Source organism: Vipera berus, assembly GCF_964194415.1.
Source record: "Vipera berus genome assembly, chromosome: 15".
Taxonomy (NCBI): Eukaryota; Metazoa; Chordata; class Lepidosauria; order Squamata; family Viperidae; genus Vipera; species Vipera berus.
Window position 1 is genome coordinate 5,035,785 of NC_138218.1, and position 19,610 is coordinate 5,055,394.

Here is a 19,610-nt window from a genome sequence, read left to right on the forward strand (position 1 = left end):
GCCTCTCTAAATGAATGCAAATGACCAGCGGTCTGCAAGGAGTAGAAATCCTTCCACTCCCCACCATCCATCCATCCAGAGCTGAAGAAGCTTCTGGAAAGCAAAACGTCCTCAAAAGAAAAACAAGAAAGTCCAGTTGCCTCCTGGGAAACAAAAAAAAAGCACCTTTGGGATAACCACGGCCTGGATGACGGAGAATCTGCATAGACTTGGTAACTCTTCCCAAGCAAAACCCCGTCGGGTTCACGCAAACACACAACCTCACCTTTCCCCCTTTTTGTTCGGTGTGTTGTACGGACGGAGGAAGTCCAATTTGCTCTTGTTGATGACGCAGAGATCGATATTACTGCCAGAGCCCAGGTCATTAAATATGCCAGCTGCAATAGCATCTCTCACCAGCTGTTTGGCCTCTTCTTCCTGGGGGAGGGGGGGGGAAAATCACACAAAATGTAAGAAATCCAAAGTTCAATGGAGGGGTGGGAGAGGAACTCCCCTCTTTCCTGAGCTGAACAATAAAACAAATATTTGGTATTGCTCGTGCCTAAAATGATTCATTTTTTTTCACGCGTTTAAAGAAAGCATCACCTGCAATCACTTGCATATTTACAAGGGGAACGAGGTAGGAAAAATGAGAATAATAATAAAAACACAGGCAAAAATCTGCACTCTTTTGATTTCTCTCCCCGCCCCGCCCCCCCCGGCCAGGAGAAAACGGACACTTTTGGCCACTAAAACGCCTGCAAAGTGGCCGTATTAACACACTATAAAAAAAGCAACTCCCATTGCAACAGCGCCCTCTACAGGGCCATCAGAAAAAGGGACCCAATATTCCCAAGGCTGTCCTGGACAATCCCGTCTGGAGTGGAAAAAAAAGTGGATAGTGACCGGTCGGCGTTTGGAGACCCAAGCCACAAACTCAAATCAACTGCCGGTTTTTCAAGTCTTCCTTTTTCCAGGATAGCAGATACCGAGAAGGTGTGGGATGGTGGGACTCCCAGACAGACGTCCAAAGTTGTCCTCTTCTAAGAGGGCAGGAGAAAGCCTCAAGTGCTGAAGACCCTCTTCATTTTGGGGGGGTGGGGTCTCCTTTTCAACTTTAGCTAGGAAGTCGCTTCCCCTGGGCAATCAAAGTCTTCGTTGGCTAATTCTCGGTGGCCTTCAACTCAATAAGACCGGATCTTATATAGATTTTTTTTGCTCCAAAAGACGTATTAAGGGCTTATTTTCCAGTTAGGGCTTAAAAAAAGGTAAAGGTAAAGGTTCCCCCGCACGTGCGTGCTAGTCGTTTCCGACTCTAGGGGCCGGTGCTCATCTCTGTTTCAAAGCCGAAGAGCCAGCGCTTGTCCGAGGACGTCTCCGTGGTCATGTGGCCGGCATGACTAATGCCAAAGGCGCACGGAACGCTGTTCCCTTCCCACCGGAGTGGTCCCTATTTTTCTACTTGCATTTTGACGTGCTTTCGAACTGCTAGGTTGGCAGAAGCTGGGACGAGTAACAGGCGCTCACTCTGTTGCGCCGCACTCGGGATTCGACCCGCCAAACTGCCAACCTTCTGATCGACAAGCTCAGCGTCCTAACCCACTGAGCCACCGCGTCCCTTAAATAGTTAGGGCTTACATTCGGGCAAATGCGTCCATCTGGATGACGATCTTAACTGGGCCTTATTTGGGGGATGGGGCTTACATTAGGAAAAAAGAATCACGGTAGGGCTTAAATTTTCCGGCTGGCTCTTTAATTTTGGGGGAAACGCACGGTACAATGTCGTGCGTGAACCTCCGCGCGACGGGAATTTCTCGCCCGCGTGCTTGCCCATTTCTCCCGCGGCCTGGTTTCGAACAGGGCTGGGGACCTCAGACCTAACCCCACCCCAGGGCCCCTCGCTGTGCAAGGCCGAGCAAAAGGTGTGTGTGTGTGGGGGGGGGGGAAGGCGCGTTCCACATCCTCACGGCCAAAGCTTCAAGTCCTCACATGGGTTGAGGAACAGACCCAGGCCCCAGGCTCCTCTTTAACCCTATAGGTTCTCCTTTTTCTTGCAGCAGCAGCAGCTGCTGTGCGCAGCAGCGAAGAAGGCCCCAGTGGGCAATTGAGCCCCTTTCTCAGCACATGTTCGGGCCTCTCGGGAGACACTCCACACAAGAGGCCCAGATTCTCACAGCTCAATTATTTCAGCTGCAAATCTCCTCCGTGCAAAAAAAACTGGTGCGGGTTATGTGTGTGCCTGTCTTAATTCTTCTTTGCTCATTTGCAGGAACCTTATTCCTCCTAATTTCAACACACACACACACACACACACACAAAGAGACACAGACAGACACACAGAGCTGGCTCTCAATTCAGGACCTGGCTTGTCCGATCAACCTAATGCTGCTAAGCCGGGTGGTGTGGTGGGACTCCCAAGCGGACGTCCTAAGTTGTCCTCTTCTAAGAGGGCAGGAGAAGGCCTCAAGTGCTGAAGATCCTCTTCACTGGGGGGGTGTCTTTTTCAACTTTAGCTAGGAAGTCGCTTCCTCTGGCCAATTCCCCTGGTCTTCATTGGCCAATTCTGGGTGGCCTTCAACTCCCCCCCCCCTCCATCTTCAAGTTGCCAAGCTTGAGAAGTGTAGAAGGCAGCGAACTCAGAATAACAAGAGTTGGAAGGGACCTCGGAGGTCTTCTAGCCCAACCTTTTAACTCAAGCAGGAGACCCTATAATATTCTCGTTGGGGAAACTCAACTCCACGGATCCTCAAGTAGCTAATAACCCCGAGTCCTAATGAGATCCAGACAGCCCCGCCTAAAACCCGTGCGGTATGTCAACCAACTCTTTTCTTCAATCCTTCCTACAGACCCACAGAGCAGCGGCACAGGCCAGGAACGTTATCTAGACCTGGGATGTTGATTCAGACAACCCTGAACAACCTTCTGGCGGGGGGAAAAAAAAGAAAAACCCACCCGGTGGTTGAACCTTCAAGGTCATCTTAACCACCACCGAACGTTTTAAGAAACGGTCCAAATCAGGAAAACGCTGACACCCCCCTCTATAAAACTCAAAGTGCACATTTAACGACGGTGAATCGCACAATAATTAATGGGAGAAGAGTCTCCTAAAAGTTTGGGGTTTGTCTCAGAGGAGGAGAGCCCTCCCCTTCAAGGTTGCAGGGTCTAAGTTACCCGGGAACGCAGTCCCCAGCCCAGAAATATCCCATAAATGAGATTACAGTAACAGTCGTTGCGCTATATTTCAAGTCAGCTGCGACAAAGCAACTCTTTCCAGGCCAGGCGGCTTGTGTGCCGTTGCTACATCGTGTAATGTGTCCCCGGACTCCGATGTGTTCCGCCATTTACCGGCGCAAGACAAATGGGCCGGGCTTGTAAAAGGCGCAAAGAGGTCCAGGCCAGCCGCCTAATGGTCACCGCAGCTGTGCCAAACGGCGGGAAGAGGCCACGGCAGACCCCCCCAAGTTCATTAAAACTGACCAGTAATGGATCCGCGAATGCCCGCCGGAGGAATTGAGCAGTAAAGGCTAAAATAAATAACTCAGCATGGAGAGCTCATCCGAAATGGTCTTTGATAAATTATTTATCACGGAGGGAGATTGCCTGCATTTAATTTTGGAGCTACTGGTAGCATCTTTAAAAGATGATTTATGTCTTGTAATGCCATTAAACTCTATATTGGCCCTCTGCTGGCTATAAAGTCTGCTGAGATTTAAAGAACGAGGTTTAAACTGTCACTGCAGCATCACGGTGGAGAGGCCGTATTAAATCTTGACTTTAAACCTGCTATCTGGAGAGTTGCATTCGGTGCACGCGCCAAAACTTGATATATTACCTCGTTCCAGCTCTAATGACAAGAGGCCCAAACAGTTGGAGTCTCCTTTCCCCCCCCACCCCAGTCCACGTTTCCGCCTTTTGTCTTGCAGACATTGGGTCAACTTGGCTAAGAAGCGGGACAGAAGAACGGCCAACTCCAGATATTCCGAAGAAAAATCTACAAGGGGGAAAAAAAGCTGGACCAGGAAGGGCCAAATTTAACCTCCAGTTCGCTCAAAAGCCAAGTCTCTTTCAAGACGACCCTAAGCCAACCCAGGTCCAACATCCACATGATTTTCCTATATGCAACAGAGAAATGGCTGGCCACCGCCTTCCTTCTTCCAGATGTTATTTTTTTTTCCAACTTACCCGTCGGACTGAAAAAACCTGGACTTTTTGTGTCAGCTTCTCAACCAAGTGCTAAACAGATCTGGCCCAGCTTCGCCTCTACTACGCTTGACAAAGTCAAGACCAGGATCTTCTCAAGCTTGGCAACTTGAAGATGGGAGGGGGGGGGACTTCAAGTTCCAGAATACCATGTGGACTAGGGAATTCGGGGGTGGGGGTGGGCTTGATGTCCACCCACCTTCAAGTTGCCAAGCTTGAGAAACGTCGCTCCGTAGATTTCATTACCCCGAAATTGGAAAAGCAAAATCTCTTTGACGTCTATTTGAAGGCTCCTTGATGCTCTCTGAGCTTGGTGGTTTTCTGGAAGACATTTCATGACAACATCATCAGTGCTAGCCATCTGATGTTGATCTCATCAACTAACCCTGGTCTACCAAGGACCCCACAATCCTCCTCCTCCTCATCTTCCTCCTCCCACTGATGATGTTACCTAGTTGGGTCATGAAATATCCGCAAGGAAACTGCCAAGCTCAGAGAGCACCAAGGACCCCACAATCCTCCTCCTCCTCATCTTCCTCCTCTCACTGATGATGTTACCTAGTTGGGTCAAGAAATGTCTGCAAGAAAACCACCAAGCTCAGAGAGCACCAAGGACCCCACAATCCTCCTCATCTTCCTCCTCCCACTGATGATGTTACCTAGTTGGGTCATGAAACGTCTGCAAGAAAGCCACCAAGCTCAGAGAGCACCAAGGACCCCACAATCCTCCTCCTCCTCATCTTCCTCCTCCCACTGATGATGTTACCTAGTAGGGTCAAGAAATGTCTGCAAGAAAACCAGGAAGCTCAGAGAGCACCAAGGACCCCACAATCCTCCTCCTCCTCATCTTCCTCCTCCCACTGATGATGTTACCTAGTTGGGTCATGAAACATCTGCAAGAAAGCCACCAAACTCAGAGAGCACCAAGGACCCCACAATCCTCCTCCTCATCATCTTCCTCCTCCCACTGATGATGTTACCTAGTTGGGTCAAGAAATGTCTGCAAGAAAACCACCAAGCTCAGAGAGCACCAAGGACCCCACAATCCTCCTCATCTTCCTCCTCCCACTGATGATGTTACCTAGTTGGGTCATGAAACGTCTGCAAGAAAGCCACCAAGCTCAGAGAGCACCAAGGACCCCACAATCCTCCTCCTCCTCATCTTCCTCCTCCCACTGATGATGTTACCTAGTAGGGTCAAGAAATGTCTGCAAGAAAACCAGGAAGCTCAGAGAGCACCAAGGACCCCACAATCCTCCTCCTCCTCATCTTCCTCCTCCCACTGATGATGTTACCTAGTTGGGTCATGAAACATCTGCAAGAAAGCCACCAAACTCAGAGAGCACCAAGGACCCCACAATCCTCCTCCTCATCATCTTCCTCCTCCCACTGATGATGTTACCTAGTTGGGTCAAGAAATGTCTGCAAGAAAACCAGGAAGCTCAGAGAGCACCAAGGACCCCAAAATCCTCATCCTCCTCATCTTCCTCCTCCCACTGATGATGTTACCTAGTTGGGTCATGAAATGTCTACAAGCTCAAGAGAGCACCGAGGGCCTCTCAGCTCAACCTCGGCTACAAATATTCTCTTTTTATCGACTTCTATTTCTACATAGCCTTTTCCTTAAATGAAATCCTTTGAGAATGCATCAAATAATTATACATTATTTTTACTTTCTTTTCCTTTCCTTTCCCCCCCCCTTCCCTCCCTCCCTCCCTCTCTCTCTCTCTCTGCAAAATTTATTGCAAACTGGTGGAAGCAATTGTTAGAAGGCCTATCAATTCACTGGCTGTGATATGGATTGTATCTACAACCTGATTAATATATATACACACACACACACACACACACACACACACACACACACACACACACCCTTATTTATGGCATTTCCCAAACAGACCGGCAAGAATGGAAGATGATGTTAAAAGTTCTTACAAAACCGGGGGAGGGCGGGGGGGGGGTGAGAAAGGGAGGGGAAGGTGGAAAAACAAAGGCAAAAAGAGAAATAAAAAGACAAATTACTTTAAGCAGGAATCGGAGAGAGAAATAACTGGGCTGGGGAAAAGGGCAGCGTGAGGGAGATCCAAACCAGCTGTAAAAATCTAGAGAGAAGCGCTGGGGATTTGAGACTAGGAAAATGATCGGTCTTGAAGGCTACCTAAACCAAGGGCAGGATAATTAAAGCGTGGAAGAATAATATGGATACTACACCCGTCTTCCGGGAGAAATTGCCCGCAGATCAATAGGTAACGGAGAGCAGAGCTAAATCTGCTGGGAAGTTTCAAGAGAACTTTGCCCGACACCGGTACTAAAAATCAACCCAATTTCATTTCTTTCTTTCTTTCTTTTTTGCCCCACCTCCCCCCAAAAGGAAAAAATAAAAAATAAATAAAATGGGTCAGAAAGGGGAATTCAGGAAGTCAGCCACCTTACGTGCCCAAATGTTCCTTTCCGCCTTTTCCAAAAAAGCTAGAATCGAAGCAAGTTAACCCAAGAATCGAATTTCTTTCTGCTCATCTAAAGGTGAGCTCACCAAGAGGTATTCTGGAGTCTACATGGGCTAAACTTTTCTTTCTTTTTTTTTAAAGCTACCCAAGACATTGTGGAGACACCCCCCCCCACCCCCCCAGAAGCCCAGGAGACTCATCGGTCCATCTGACCTTCTCAAGTCTCGCTCTTCCCTTTGGACTTTGGCGAGGTGGTCTTTCCTAAACTTGTGGTCCACGAACTTCGACCAGGGAAGAGTTCTGCCTTCTCTTATTAATAGCCCAGTCAATGCTTTTCTTGCCTTCCACACAAAAAAGAACTGGGTATGTCTAGTTTAATGAAGAGAAGGACGAGGGATGACACGATAGCAGTCTTCCAATATCTCAGGGGCTGCCCCAAAGAAGAGGGAGTCAAGCTGTTCTCCAAAGCGCCTTCTGAAGGCAGGACAAGAAGCAACGGATGGAAACTAGTCAAGGAGAGAAGCAACCTAGAACTAAGGAGAAACTTCCTGACAGTGAGAACAATTAGCCAGTGGAACAACCTGCCTCCAGAAGCTGTGAATGCTCCAACACTGGAAGTTTTTAAGAAGAGACTGGACAGCCATTTGTCCGAAATGGTATAGGGTTTCCTGCCTGAGCAGGGGGTTGGACTAGATGACCTCCAAGGTCCCTTCCAACTTATTACTATTATAACTAAGGAGAAATTTCCTGATAATGAGAACAGTTCACCAGTGGAACAACCTGCCTGCAGAAGTGGTGAATGCTCCAACACTGGAAGTTTTTAAGAAGAGACTGGACAGCCATTTGTCTGAAATGGTATAGGGTTTCCTCCCTGAGCAGGGGGTTGGACTAGATGACCTCCAAGGTCCCTTCCAACTTTTATTATTATTAAGTCATTTCCAAGGAAGTGATGCATGACCCCCAGGCAGCCGAGGAGTCCCACGACACACGGTGACTTCTCCCTTTTTGAGGAGAGGACACGCCTGTCGTTTGACATCCCCGGAAGAGATTTTTAAACTCTGCCACAAACTTTACACTTTTGGGACTTTGCTTGCTGGTTTTTTGGGGTGGTCCACAGCTACGGAGGTCCAGCAGCCTGTTTGTGGGGTTTTTCCTCAGAAACGGGGCAAATACATGTTCCACAGCTCATGTCAGCATGAGACACGTCGTCCCTTCCTAAATAATCTGAGAATCATCCCACACTCGTCACACTCATCTGAGGCCAAAGCTATCTCTTCACCCCATAAGAAAAGCAAACCACGATTCTGGCTTTCAAACGTTCCTAAATAATAATAATAATAATTTAATTTCTATACCGCCCTTCTCCCGAAGGACTCAGGGCGGTGTACAGGGCAATACAATAAAATACAATATATAAAAGTTAAAAAAATATTAAATACTACAGCCCAATTCAATAAGTTAATACAATAAATGAAGGCAGGCCTAAAGCGCTTGCTACAGACAGGCTTAAAATACCCATCTTCCACAGCCCCCCACAGCTGGCAGAAACTCTTGCTTTTTTTTTCTTCAAAAGGTGGGCAAACCTCAGCCTCTCACTTTCTCCTCTCCTCCAATACCAGTATAATAAACCGTGTTAATATTTCATACCGGTGTAAAATATGCTGGAGTATCAATTCAACATCTGTCGTCTTTAGGGTTCGGGAGTCCCGCTGTGGCTCTTTCAATTTGTAATTGAGTTTTATACTGAATTAATCAGCAGTTTATCTTTCTTTTTTTTTTTCCTTTTTTCTTTTTTTTCCAGGGAAGGGAGGAAAAAGGAGGAGGGGGGGGGAAACCTCTCTGCTAACCTGAATTTACATTAACAATTTATAGCAAATTACCTGCCAAGGCAGCAACGTTATGATCCTGGAATTCCTGTTTAGTCCCAAATCTTTGATTTTTTTGTCTCTTGCGCTCTCGTTGGCAAAACCGCCTTTCTATCTTCTATCAATCAAACAATCAAACTTAACGTTCAATCCTTACAGGAGACGGACGGGCCTTTTATTTGTTCCTTATTATTTTCTGAAAAATGCTTGGTATTTTCACAGGGTACAGTGTCACAAAAATGACCAGCGTTGAGCCTTCCTATCTTTTTAGCAGGCGGCGGAAACATACGAAGAACAGTTGCATGAATTGGGCCTGTCTAGTTTAATGAAGAGAAGGAACCAGCGGGGGACACGATAGCAGTCTTTCAATATTTGAGGGGCTGCCCCAAAGAAGAGGGGGGGGGGTCAACTTATTCTCCAAAGCACCAGAAGGCAGGACGAGAAACAGCGGATGGAAACTTAAGCAAGGAGAGAAGCAACCTGGAATTAAGGAGAAATTTCCTGATATTGAGAACAATTAAATCAGTGGAAAAGCTTCCCTCCAGGAGTTTTGGGTGCTCCAACGCCGGAGGTTTTAAAGAAGAAATTGGACAGCCCATTTGCCTGGGATGGTATGAGGTCTCCTGCTCAAGCAGGGGGTTGGACTAGAAGACCTCTAAGGTCCCTTCCAACGCGATTCTTCTATGTTAAAATCTATTATTCTATGTTCTATGTTCCTGCAGAAGTAAAATTCCAAGAATGCAAATATTAGAAGCAGATGCAGGAGCATGCTTTTTCCCACCTCCTTTGCCTGCTACCTCCCAGCTAAGAATGAGCTCACGCGGTCCGCGTGAAAAGTGCAAGGGACTGGGTCAAGAGCAGAGGTCAACGTGCAAATCTGAGACTAATGGCAGAAGAGCAGAGGCAGCTTCTAAAAGATGAACCGGTCTACCAAAAATGTCCAGGTGAATTTTTGCTTTGTCTGCCAACAGTCCAAAAAGATGATGATGATAATAATAAAAGAAAGAAAGAAAGAAAGAAAGAAAGAAAGAAAGAAAGAAAGAAAGAAAGAAAGAAAGAAAGAAAGAAAGAAAGAAGGAAGGAAGGAAGGAAGGAAGGAAGGAAGAAAGAAAGAAAGAAAGAAAGAAAGAAAGAAAGAAAGAAAGAAAGAAAGAAAGAAAGAAAGAAAGAAAGAAAGAAAGAAAGAAAGAAAGAAAGAAAGAAAGAAAGAAAGAAAGAAAAAGAAAGCAGAGAAGAGCAACAAAGATGTTCAGGGGACTGAAGGCTAAAACATATAAGGAACGGTTGCTGGAATTGGGAATGTCTAGTTTAATGAAGAGTGGTGACATGATAGCAGTCTTCCAATCTCTCAGGGGCTGCCCCAAAGAAGAGGCAGTCAAGCTATTCTCCAAAGCACCTGAGGGCAGGACAAGAAGCAATGGATGGAAACTAGTCAAGGAGAGAAGCAACCTGGAACCAAGGAGGAACTTCCTGACAGTGAGGACAATTAACCAGTGGAACAACCTGCCACCAGAAGCGTTGAATGCTCCACCACTGGAGGCTTTTAAGAAGAGACTGGGCAGCCATTGGTCTGAAACGGTATAGGGTCTCCATTTCAGGGGGTTGGACTAGATGACCTCCAAGGTCCCTTCCAACTTTTTTATATCATCATCATTATTATTATTATTATTTATTAATAATAATCTGCCCCCCACTTGGGAAATTTTGCAGAGAGGAACCTGTCCCAGAAAAGCTACGAAAGGCAAGAATCGACCCGGACCCCCAACCAAAACCTGGGCGCTTCTTTGGACAAAGGGGTCTTGCGGTGCTGGTCCCCCTCCCCCTCCGCCCCGCCCTCCAGCATTTGCCTAAGCTCTGCCCGCTGCCGAGGGCGGCGAGTTAGCGAGGCAGCTCTCCCGCTTAACGCCGAGCGTCTCCTTTGATCTCGGCTGTCTCCTGGCTGCCTTCCCAGCCAGCCGCCACCTTCCCGGGGAAGTCATTAAAAAGGCGAGTGTCAGCTGCGGAGATTAGGCAGAGGAGAGCCACACCTGAGCCCCCCCCATCCCTCCCCCCCCCCCCGGTGGTGGTGGGGACCGGGGCATTTTGATCAGCCCCCAACTAATGAAGGCAGGATTCACAGGCAGCTTGTCACCGTTCCTGGGTGTCGCTTGGCAGCCCGGATCACCTAAATGAGACTGGTGACTTGGCAGCTCTGGATCCAAGATTGAAAAGACAAGCCAGAATTCCAAAATTATTTGGGGCTGGGGGGGGGGAAACGGGAGGAGGGGGGGAGAGGGCCCTTCGAAACGGCCGACCGCCACTCCTTTCCTTTCGCTTTCCTTTCCTGGCCCGCGGGAAAGGGTTTCTTGCCTCCTGCCAGCTGATGGCTGCGAGGACCCTCAGCCCACCCACCCACCCCCAAGCAGGGTCTTCATGAGCCCGCTGCAGGGATTGGGGGAGAGGGGGTTGAGAGAAAGAAAACCAATATTTGGAGGCGCGTTTCCTCCCGCCGGCGGGATGCCAGGGGATGCCGCCACCCCCCCCCCTGCAAAAGCTGAGGCTGGGGTCTCCTGCTTGCCCGATTCCAGAGCAGTTCGGCGGTCCCCTTTCTGCCTTCAAGCACGCAGGTGTGCAGCCTCCTGCCTGAACCCTCAGGGAGGCAGGTTGCCGGGGTTTTTTGGCAGCCTCTAACCGTTCCGCTGGAGATGCTCGCGGGAGCATCTTGGCAGGAAAGACGCTGCTGGAGGGGGAAAAAACAGCGTTTCGCCGCCTGGTAGCCTCGGGAGCTGTGATTTGTCAGGCTTGGCACCAGCCAAGTCACTTGGTACCCAAACTCCAGACTTGGTGGGAGGAGGAGGAGGAGGAGGAGGAGGAGGAGGAAGCAGCGGGGAGCACGGGCCCCGCTGGTGTGAGCTTGCCCAAGGCAGAAGCAGAAACTCCCAATCAACTTATCGTGTGGCGGCAGAGCGCCAGGCCTGGCGAAAGCCAGGCGGCTTGGCGAAGCCCACCGGCCTGCTCTCCTTTCAGCCACAGCTGCCAGGCCTGGTTTGATCCTTTCAGCTCCTGGCAGCCCCTCCACGTGAAATTCCGGCGCAAGAAAAATAATAATTTCAGCTTGCTATTATTGCCTGTCACCGATTTTTACACACACACACACACACACACACAAATAAATATTGTGTGCTGGGTTGCTGTGGCACTGGCTCTCTTGGGATGCCAAAAGCAGAGCAAAGGCAGGGCGGGCAGAAGATGTGTGTGGGGGGGGGCAGAAGGGGGGGTAAAAAAAAAACCACAGTTTCCTCGCCTTCAAATAAATGCTAATTTCTTTTAACCGCAGAAGGCTTTTTTTTTTTGCTGAGCGGCTTCAGGAGCAGGGAATACATATCAGAGGAAACGGGGTGGGGGGTGGAAAAAAAAAAACACCCGGCTGATTGTCTTTTTCAGCAATCTTCAGCTGCGGCTTTCATTAAGCCTGTTTAATTAGGTTCCAGATGCTAATTTGCCAGTTGAAACCAGAGGGTGCAGGACGGTGTGCCTTTGAATCGCTGCTGCTCTGTGATGTGATGGACTTTAGAAAGAGGCCGCCAACCGCCTGGCAATTAGCCACCGGCTCCTCCTCGACCCGAATGGATGGATGGATCTGGCTTGGCATCTGCTTTAATGGGAGAGGGCCTCAAACCCTCCCCTTCCCACCCCACCCGTGACAAATTGGGAAGCGGGGGGGAGCGATGGAGGCCTTTTGGACCCCAGGGACTCTGCCTGGAGGCGGGTGGAGGGTTCAGAAGAAGCTCCCCCCCCCTCCCCCCAAAAATTATCTGAACCGGCAACGGACCGCAAGCCATCCTGCAGGACTTTCACAGCTACACAAAGAAAGGTGTGGGTGTGGGGGGGGAGTGGGGGTGGGTGGGGGGGTTTACCTCCATCTCAGGTTTGAACTTGTCCTCGAAGACCGCCATGGCTGCCAGGGATCCCGAACCTAAAACCCACCGAAGGAGAGAAGAGCCGTTAAGTTTGTAGAGTTTCCCCCCTTAATTCTTCAATCTCTCTCTCTCTGTCTCTCTCTTTGCATCTACCTCTCTCTCTCTATCATCTATCATCTATCTATCAATCATCTATCTCTATCAATGTCACTCTCTCATCTATTTACCTAATCCATATCTCCTTCCCTCTATTCCCCTCTCTCTCATCTATCTCTACGTCACTCTCTCACCTATTTACCTAATCTATATCTACATTGGGGGGACTGGAGGCTAAAACATATAGGGGGGGAACGGTTGCTGGAATTGGGTATGTCTAGTTTAACGAAGAGAAGGACGAGGTGGGACAGGATAGCAGTCTTCCAATATCTCAGGGGCTGCCCCAAAGAAGAGGCAGTCAAGCTCTTCTCCAAAGCGCCCGAGGGCAGGACAAGAAGCAACGGATGGAAACTAACCAAGGAGAGAAGCAACCTGGAACTAAGGAGAAACTTCCTGACAGTGAGGACAATTAACCAGTGGAACAACCTGCCTCCAGGAGCGGTGAATGCTCCACCACTGGAAGTTTTTAAGAAGAGACTGGCCAGCCATTGGTCTGAAATGGTATAGGGTTTCCCACCTGAGCAGGGGGTTGGACTAGATGACCTCCAAGGTCCCTTCCAACTTACTATTATTATTATTATTACTTACCTCCCTCCCTCCATTTACCTCTCTCTCTTATCTATCTCTCTATCTCTACGTCTCTCATCTATCTATATCTACATCTTTCTTATCTCTCTGTCTCATCTATCTATATCGCTCTATCTATCTATCATCTATCTATCTATCTATCTATCTATTTTATCTCTCTCATCTATTTACCTATCTATATCTACATCACTCTATCTACGTACCTCTCTCCCTCCATTTACCTATCTCTCATCTATCTCTCTACGTCACTCTCTCTCTCTATCTCTACGTCACTCTCTCATCTATTTATATCCACATCACTCTCCCATCCATCCATCTATCTAGAATAAAGGAAGAGGGATGTCAATCCTGAACTATATAACAGAGTTATTTTTAAAAAAAAATAGAAGCATTGCTCCTGCTTATGTCAAGGCAGAACTAACAGAGAGAGTAACATGTAGCCTTGCTTTGACAGGGTGCTGCTCACAAGGCAGCCCGGAGCATTTTCCAAAAAATTTTAAGAATTCAGAAACGTAAGAAAAGGGCCCGGCATGCCATCCTGCCCACATCTGCCAGCCCAAGGTAAGCAGAGGGATCTTAAAGCAACCCCCCCTTGAGAGAGAATGAGCAGGCCTCCAACCCTAACTAAGGACCGCTTGGGGTCCTTCAAAGGGAAAGGAGTCCAAATCCCATCAGGAGCAGCCGAGTCCTTCAGAAGACCTGAAGCGATGCTTCAAATTCTGTTTTTAGTCCTTCTTGGGTTCAGGATTTGGGCTTTTGCAGGCAGGTAGCATCAAGGCACTCGTTGCTGGAAGCTTTTGAGACAAGCTAAGCACGAACGTTCAACACATTTACGCCAGCGGAAGAAAACAAGAGGGCCAGATAAGGAATCTGAGAATGGTCCACACGTCCCATCGGGGGCTCTGCCAGCTTCCAAGAAATTTTAAAAGGGGCCCAATCAAAAGCCTCCCCTCTCTCTTCAAGGGTGACCCCCAAATTCACGCACACCGCCAGCAAACACACATTTTTTTAAAAAAACGGCAAAGAATCAACCCCCTTAATCCTGCTTCGTTCCAAAAAACACACACACACACACACACTCCAAAGTTAAATCTGCTTTGTGTGGCAGGCCCTCTAGATCACACTCCGTTGTTTATTTATTTTATTTATTTTAATTCCATTTATATCCCGCCCTTCTCCGAAGACTCAGGGCGGCTTACAAGCTTAGCGGTAGCCTTCATTCTATTCCGTTGTTGTTGTTCTTGTTGTTATGGAAGTTAACACAAAGTGACCCACAATTTTTTATACCAATTAGGAGGGGTGGGGGAGGGGGTAGGCTGTGGGTTTTTTTTTGGCATTTATGGCCTTTTAAACTTTTTTTTTTTTTGCATACCGCATATCTATTTAACAGGGTCAGCTAGCCAGCCTCTTCTCCACTTAAAATGATTTGTGTACATCGCTCGGCCAACTCGGAGGGTTTAGTAAGGAAAAGGAAAAAAAAAGGAAGAAAAAAAAGGGGGGGGGAGAAAGACGGGCGATTAAACCCCCGTTTCAAATGAGAGGACCTGCTGTTTTTATCACGTCTGCTTGAATGTATAATGAAAAGGCAGCCGCTGACAAGTGACATTGCCGGAGAAAATGCAAGACGATCTTATCTCCCACCATTTAAGGGAGCCCAATTACAGATCAAGCTTAAAAGGGGGGGGGGGGGAAGGAAGAGGCAGCAGACTTACAGACACAAATCAATGAACATGGTAATCCCAGAAAATTTGACAGCTTCTCCTATTATAACAAGGCTGCCGTGGTGGCTAAGGACCGTTACCTTTTACGGGGGGGGGGGGGGGGGGCAAACCGGCCACCGTTTCTAAGCTGGAGGACGGGCCCAGAGCATCGTTTCCACCCTGCGGGGCAACGGATTGTCCGCTTCAGCCACGGATCCATCGAAAAAGGTTTTTTTGGGGAGGAAAAAAACCCCGAAATAAAAAAGGTTATGTTGTGTTTTTTTTTAAAAAAAGGAAATGAAAGGAGACGGCAACGTCCCTAAAAGGGGTCGTCCATTGTCCAAAGCTTTAAAAAGGAGACAGCCAGACCGAATTCAGGCTTGGGGCAATAGCACACCAAAAAAATCTTTTTTTAGCAGGATTTTTTTAAAAAAAAACAAACCCCCCCCCCAAAGCTGGAGGGAGAAAGGGGAAGATACGCTAAATTTTTTAGCTAACGAGGGAGGGAAATTTAGGAGCCGAACTTGGCACCTACTGCTTTTCGGTTCACGTACTAGCGAAATTTCTATCTCATTTGCGTTGGGAACAACATTAAGAGACCACCGTACAGGTAGGAAACTGCAACCTCAGACACCTTGACACCTGCCCAGGTGCAATGCCTTGATTGCTCTCATCCTACCTAGGGCAAGACAAGGAAGGTGGATTACTGTATCCATGAATGGATGGAGGTGTTCTAGGGTGCCCACCCCCATTAATGCCCTTAAAATGCAGTGCTGGAGACGAGAACTATGAGGAGTTCTGACCTGGTTTCAAGCCGGTGGCTGAAGGACCCCTCCCCACCGTGTCCGAAAGTCCGTAGAATTGCTCCCAGGGCCATCAGTCAAGTTTGAAAAAGCAACCTTGCCATTCCGTTTAAAGAAGGGTCTGGAAATGCAGGTGGCACTCCAAAAATCTGTTTGGGATCCAGGAACAAAGAAAGGGAGGATCGAAGTTCAAGGTATCCCCTTTCCAGTGACACAGGATGGGCTTCTAAAAGCCTAGGCTTCACCAAGAACGGTACAGAGAAGGGCAACAACGATGATCAGGGGACCGGAGGCTAAAACATACAAGGAATGTTTCCTGGAATTGGGTACGTCTAGTTTAATGAAGAGAAGGACCAGGGGTGACGTGATAGCAGTGTTCCAATCTCTCAGGGGCAGCCCCAAAGAAGAGGGAGTCAAGCTATTCTCCAAAGCACCTTCTGAAAGCAGGACAAGAAGCAACGGATGGAAACTGACCAAGGAGAGAAGCAACCTAGAACTAAGGAGGAATTTCCTGATTGTGAGAACAATTAACCAGTGGAACCACCTGCCTCCAGAGGTGATGAATGCTCCAACACTGGAAGTTTTTAAGAAGCGACTGGACAGCCGTTTGTCTGAAATGGTATAGGGTCTCCTGCCTGAGGAGGGGGAGGCTGGGACTAGATGACCTCCAAGGTCCCTTCCATCATCATCATCATCATCATCATTATTATTATTATTATTATTATTATTATTATTATTATTATTATTATTATTATTATTATTATTATAATGTTCCTTGGATCCTTCCGCTATCATCATCATCATCATTATTATTATTATAAGAATGTTCCTTGGATCCTTCCGCTATCAACATCATTATTATTATTATTATTATTATTATTATTATTATTATTATTATTATTATTATTATTATAAGAATGTTCTTTGGATCCTTCCGCTATCATCATCATCATCATCATCATCATCATCATCATCATCATTATTATTATTATTATTATTATTATTATTATTATTATAATGTTCCTTGGATCCTTCCGCTATCATCATCATCATTTTTATTATTATTATTATTATTATTATTATTATTATTATTATTATTATTATTATTATTATTATTATTATTAGAATGTTCCTTGGATCCTTCCACTCTCCTCCATTAAACCCCTCCTGAAATCTCCACTGCTCCTTGGGGGGAGGGGAGAAAAAAAATCTCTTTTTTGAGAGAGAACCACTCAGAGAACTGAACTTCCTCGTTCCCCACCCCGCCCTCAGCTCCCGAGGACCTGTTTGTGGTAGCGCCCGCTGGGGCTCGCCGCCATGTGGAAAGTAACACGCTCAGATTTGTCTAATCCATCAGTGTCGGCAGCCCCTGACAAGGCACTCCTTCACCCGACCTCATTGTTATTCAATTTTTCAGCTCAAATCCGGCGCTCTCTGCAGACCCATTGATCGGTATCATTTTTCACTCGAGTTGCGGAATGAGAAGGCCGGTCTCTTGGTGGCCCTGGCTGCGTGGCAGACAGCCACTGCCAACGGAGGAAGAGGAGATTTATGAATATGAAACGACTCCGGTGCCCAGAGACCAGGCTGAGCCACTGGAGGTGTTCTCGCTGCTTCCCGAGGCCTCCGAATCCAGACTTTCGCACGCCGTAATTTTATGCATGCATTTCATTTGACGGGAGCCGTGGCCGGGAGCTTTGCAAGGCAGCCCGCAATCAGACGATCCTGCCTCGTTTGCTGAAATCTACATTTGTCCTTTGTCAGCATAAACACTTTAATTTGATGTTTTCACTCTTGAGTAAGCACAGAGTAGGTTTTAAGCTCCTTCTGAGAAAGGACATGGCGCTTTTCTCCCCCGGGCTTAGAATTTGGACGCCCGTTTGCTACGGCGCGCGAGGGGTAGAAATGCACGCTGGAAGCCTTGACGGTTTGCAGCCAACCGCTAGGAAAGCAGGCAATTAGCATCCTGCTTCTAACGATGCTGGAAAAATCATTAGCAGAGATCTGTGCATGTGGCATTTAGCATCCCATCAGTAAGGTGCCGTTGTATCGTTGTATCCGTTGTATCCGTGCTGTGATGTCTACGATTTCTAGGTTTACACAAATGCACCCTTTGAGCCACCCACGGTGACCCTCGCTGCTTCTGGGTCAACAAAAGGTAAGGGTCTTCCACACATCTACCAGGGGTTTAATAAAGCCCTGGTTGTGTAAATGTCTAGGGAGATTCTCCAGGTCATGGTTGTCGCAAAGATGCTTTTCCCCCCCCCCCCTCCCTCGAGAAGGCAAGTGGACTTTTTTTTCCTTGAAGATGTTTCGCTTCTCATCCAAGAAGCTTCTTCAGTTCTCCAGCTCCTTGGATGAGAGGCTAAATGCCTTCGGGGGGGGGGGAGTCCAGTTGCCTTCTGGGGGATAAAAAGCACCCGATAACTTTGAAGAAGCTAAAGGATGCTGGCTCTTTAAAGAAACTGGGAATGGAAAGATTTCCCTGGCCAAACTCTAAAACTCTGCCAATGTTGAGATAACAAATCGTTAATTTTGCGGCGAGATTGCTCTCTGCGGTACTGAATTTTCTGCAGATCCTGGAAAATAAATAGCCAGGTTCCTGAATCAATGCCTACAAACTTCGCTTCGGTTTCATGTTGCCTCCTTCTATGAAAAAGCCCTGTGGATCACACAAAGACAGTCTTCCCAGAAATTCTAAAACTCGAGACAATTTTGGAAGCAAATCCTGGTTTAAAACTAACTGCGATGAGCGTTGGGTGAATTATTTAAAACGTGGTGTTTAAAAAAGTAGCATTTCACTTTTCCTACTTGGGAGGGGTTATGATTCCTCAAAGCAAACCATCGGAAAGCTAAACACCACAGTTTCAATCTAAACTCTTTTTAAGTTAAGTATGCTTTAGAACAAAATAATAACACAGCAGCACAGTGCAAATGCTTGGAAGCAATTTCAAAAATAGGTGTGTTTTTTTTAAACAATCAACAGACTTGGACACTAAGGGGTGTTTTTTTTCTGCTTAAAAAAAAGGAACATTCTACATCATCTCCCAGAAGGTCAGCAATAAGGAAATGGAAAGGGATCCAAGAATCTGGATGCAGAGGAGAAAAAAGTCCCCTCACCAGTCCAGTCCTGCCCAATCCTGTTAATTCTCCAGGAATTCCGGACCAATTGCAAGAATCCCCCAACATGGCTGGACTACAACAAGCTAACGCCATCACCGGGATGAGGATAGGATGGGATGGGATGGGATGGGATGGGATGGGATGGGATGGGATAGGATAGGATAGGATAGGATAGGATAGAATAGAATAGAATAGAATAGAATAGAATAGAATAGAATAGAATAGAATAGAATAGAATAGAATAGAATAGAATAGAATAGAATAGAATAGAATAGAATAGAATAGAATAGAACAGAATATAGAATAGGATAGAAAGAATATAATATAATATAACAGAATAGAATAGAATAGAATAGAATAGAATAGAATAGAATAGAATAGAATAGAATAGAATAGAATAGAATAGAATAGAATAGAATAGAATATATGGAATGGAATAGAATAGAATAAAATATATGGAATGGAATGAATGGAATGAAATGGAATGGAATAGAATAGAATAGAATAGAATAGAATAGAATAGAATAGAATAGAATAGAATAGAATAGAATAGAATAGAATAGAATAGAATAGAATAGAATAGAATAGAATAGAATAGAATAGAATAGAATAGAATAGAATAGAATAATAGAATAGAATATGGAATGTAGAATAGAATAGACTATAGAACAGAACAGAATATAGAATAGAATGTAGAGTAGAATAGAGTAGAACAGAACAGAATAGAATATGGAATAGAATAGAATATAGAACAGTAGATTATAGACTAGACTAGCTGTGCTCACTCAGGAATTCTGGGAGTTGAAGTCCATGAGTCATAAAAGAGCCGAGGTTGCCTACCCCTGGG

General features: G+C 46.7%; 1 protein-coding gene across 1 annotated transcript in view; it reads right to left on the reverse strand.

The window, feature by feature from the left end:
• The window catches only part of PSMB7 (proteasome 20S subunit beta 7), a 29,649-nt gene that overhangs the window by 1,902 nt on the left and 8,137 nt on the right, over positions 1-19,610 (reverse strand). Inside the window, exons 6-7 of the mRNA XM_081339645.1 lie at positions 12,391-12,449; positions 266-417 (exon numbers count right to left, since the gene is read on the reverse strand). Coding sequence (XP_081195771.1) covers positions 266-417; positions 12,391-12,449 — 211 coding nt within the window. The remainder of the gene's footprint in view (positions 1-265; positions 418-12,390; positions 12,450-19,610) is intronic.